Here is a 3,931-nt window from a genome sequence, read left to right on the forward strand (position 1 = left end):
TTTATCAATCACAATGCAAGGTCAAATCATGATATTATTTGAATCGAATGGAAATGGGACAACCTTTCCTACAGTTCTACTGCTTTAACATTAATAGTAATTAATTTATCATTACATCACTATAGGGTTTGTGGTCTTAATAGACAACTTTAAAGTTAATATTTAGATATGATAAATTTTCAAACCTTATACCAACACTTTCAAAATTATTACTTTGTATGTACTCTTAACTTAAATCTAAAGCAAAACTAGATAGAAAAAAAAGTTTAATATTAATTTGTTAATTGAATATTTATGCTGGTAAACTCACTCAATAAGGCAAATATTAAAATGATATAATAATATCATTCTATTTTGTATTTTATTGGGAACAAATAATAGGGCCCTCAAAAAAATCTTAAATATAAGGGGTCTCTGAAATGTTGGTCGTATTAAGCCAATGAAATACAACAATCTTAATTAATGGAAGTTCTTTGCTGGACCGGTATTACAACTCTATAGTGACTTCAAATATACTTTTACCAAGAAATATGGATTTTTTTGGATTAATCATGACGGAATCTGGATATTAAATATGATTATTACTTAAATTAAGGCATAGTAAGAAATGCCGAAGGAAGAAAAAATCTTAATTTTTATTGTATCCCCAATTATGAAAGTAAATTTTTGTACCTGCAATTAGAGACGGATTTTAAGCAAAGACGTATATTATATCAATGCATAGAGACATCCTTGGTTTTAAGAGGAGGGGTTTGAGACTTAAGTTCTCCCTTTTGTTATTAAATCCCAATACTCATCAGTGCCGTAATCACGGATTTATTATAGGGGAGTCTGGTTGGAGTTACTACCACTGAAAAAAATCTTAAGGGGTGCAAGCCCCCCGTGAATACGGGCCTACATACTCAGTAATTAGTTATTCTTAAAAAGTCATCTGAATATGTAGGGAGATTTTTATAGGCTGTTTCAAAGTGAATAAAAAGATACATTAATAGCTATTAATTAATTGAACTTCTTCCGTTGTACCCTAATTAGTAATTAATAATTATAAGCTATAAATTACTTCCCGCCGGCGTAGAAAACAAAAATACACAACTTGCTAGCTAGCTTATGAATGGAAGATCTGTTTTTGTTAAGCTTAGCCCGCTAGTAAATAAAGAAAAAGGCTGCCGGCCTAGCACCTATTATTGAAATAATAGAGCTAGAATTAGCCGTATAGCTACAAAACGGCATATTATTTATGTACACGACAGATTATTTTTATGTAGTAGTCAACTGTGTTAGTGTTTTCTTTTCTGATATTATTTCATAACGTTGAACACGTGTGTCCTGGATTAATCTATTCGGACTATTCCTACTGATACGAATCATTGCTTACTGGAGAGATCATGTCTGTGGTAAGGACTCATTTCGAGAACAATAACGAAATCGGCGCGTTTAGCAAGCTGACCAACTCTTACTGCCTCGTGGGTATTGGAGGATCCGCTCATTTCTACAGTTGCTTCGAATCCGAGTTGGATGGCGTCATTCCAGTAGTGTATGCAAGTGTGGCGGAATGCAGAATCCTTGGGCGCATGACTGTAGGTAATCGACACGGTCTCCTCGTCCCCAATGGAACCACGGATCAAGAACTACAACACATTCGAAACTCTCTTCCAGACACTGTCCGGATTCGACGAGTTGAAGAGAGGCTTTCTGCTCTAGGCAATGTTATTGCCTGCAATGACTATGTTGCACTAGTTCATCCAGATCTGGATCGGGAAACAGAAGAAATCCTGGCGGATGTGCTTAAGTAATTACTCATAATTCTTTTTTTTAATTGCCCTTCTATGTACATGCAATGAATCCCCAAATACTAGTCAGCATTCTTGATGTCGACCATTTTGGGGAGCATAAACTACCAAGGTGTATAACAATGAAAACCCTATTTTCACTCATATTAAGGAAAATAGTCCACTAGTGGATGCAAAAATGGGACTCACACATTAAAGGGCCAAAACCTTCCCGTCTATCAAAAATATATCCCTCTATTGGTAGTTTTATTAAGTATCTGGCCCTTAATGTATTAAAAATATGTTATTGCATAGTTATACAATCTTATTTCCATATTTTAGATAAAAATAAACTGTTACAATGAAAAGAATAGGATATTTTCTCTAATTATCCTACTATTTTCTCCCCAAATCAATCAGAACAAAAACTATACAAATCTAGCCATTTTTAGTTGATATTACTTTGATTATATTCAAATATTAGTGTGTATCATTAGCATCAAGTAGTATTCATTATAGATTTAATGTTTTTATTTACTCGTTAGATTTGTCAATTTTATCCCCAAATTAGCGTCAGTTTAAATGCTCAAATGACTTATAATAACTTCTCTTTTTGTATTTCAGAGTAGAAGTATTCCGACAAACAGTCGCAGATAATGTTTTAGTGGGCTCTTACTGCGCTCTCTCCAATCAAGGAGGATTAGTTCATCCTAAAACATCCACAGCAGAACAAGACGAACTCTCCTCACTCCTTCAAATACCCCTTGTTGCAGGCACGGTCAATCGGGGATCAGAAGTTATTGGGGCAGGAATGGTTGTAAATGATTGGATGGCATTCTGCGGACAAGACACAACCTCTACTGAGATTTCCGTTGTTGAATCTATATTTAAATTGAATGAATCACAAGCATCAAATATTACACAAAAAATGAGGGCCTCTCTTATAGAGAGTATGACTTAAAGGCAACCATTATTACTCATGGATTGGACTTTCATCTTCAAGAGACTTGAATATTTTCTGATAAATTTATATGGAAATCATAAATTTGTACTGACTCATTATGTGTTCGGGTATAAGTCTAATATTATGTTATATATACAGCATTATGTAATGTTTTTCTTCGTGAGCTATTTCTTATTGTTTTTAATTTCTTCCTGGTCTTTGTTAAGATAAGGAAGAAATTAATATTCTAAATTCAGAACGAAAATATATTCAATTTTTAATACTAGTTTGCAGATTTTTTATGTCGATTAATTTTTGATTATTACATTTATTTAAACATATTAGATATGAGTTAAAACCAGTGCCGGTGTCTTAATATAAGGGCCAGTCAAATAAAGATGTGCGAGTCTTTAAGTGGATTAATTTACAATACTAAAAATCTTAAGGAATAATACTTATTACCTCCAAAACGAATTTGAACGGAGATTGTGTTTTTGTATCTGTTGGCTTGTTAGTTAGTCATCAGGATTACGGCAAAAGTTACAGTTCGATTTTGATCAAACTTATTACGAAGATTATATATGGTCTCAGTAATAGGCCATTAAATTTTGAGAGGTCAAAGTAACACAAAACGTATAGAATGCATAATCGACCATAACTGAAGAATTAATTGAGATACATTACTCAATTTGACTTGACGGGGAGGTTTTGTGCTCTACCTATTTGCCCATTATAATTTCTACATACAATCACCAGTTAGCAGTACACCTTATAAAACCGACACGAATTCGAATATTTTCATAGGCACTTAGCATATTCTAAAAAATTGGGGAGGATAGACACTCCAACTGAGTAAGTAACAATTCCCTACAAATTAGTATCGAAATTTCTACTATGATATAGTATATATCATATCAACGAAAATGACAATCCCACGTACTGGCAGCAACTTCGTTGAGGAGGTAACTCTCATTAGGTTTATTGACTATGTCCCTGATGATGAATATGGAAACTTTTTAATTATTCTATTTTTGTGCCATGTTCAAACTAGACTATTTCAATGGCATATGCAAATTACCACATTATTTATCAAACATATAATTATCTTTTATATAAACGTCATACGATAGTTATTTAATGTAACGAAATTGTGTGTTAGATCATTCGAGTTCGCTTTTTCTTAAAGTTAGCAGCCTGAAGGTATTTCAAAGATATACAA

General features: G+C 33.0%; 1 protein-coding gene across 1 annotated transcript; it reads left to right on the plus strand.

Moving 5' to 3' along the window:
* Window positions 1-1,253: 1,253 nt before the first annotated feature.
* On the plus strand, window positions 1,254-2,996 carry eIF6 (eukaryotic translation initiation factor 6). The gene is made up of 2 exons (XM_040709435.2): window positions 1,254-1,789; window positions 2,394-2,996. Exons 1-2 carry the CDS (start codon window positions 1,386-1,388, stop codon window positions 2,728-2,730), a joined length of 741 nt encoding a protein of 246 aa, XP_040565369.1. The 5' UTR covers window positions 1,254-1,385; the 3' UTR covers window positions 2,731-2,996.
* The last annotated feature ends 935 nt before the right edge of the window (window positions 2,997-3,931 follow it).

This window comes from Lepeophtheirus salmonis, chromosome 3 (genome assembly GCF_016086655.4).
Source record: "Lepeophtheirus salmonis chromosome 3, UVic_Lsal_1.4, whole genome shotgun sequence".
NCBI classification, from domain to species: Eukaryota; Metazoa; Arthropoda; class Copepoda; order Siphonostomatoida; family Caligidae; genus Lepeophtheirus; species Lepeophtheirus salmonis.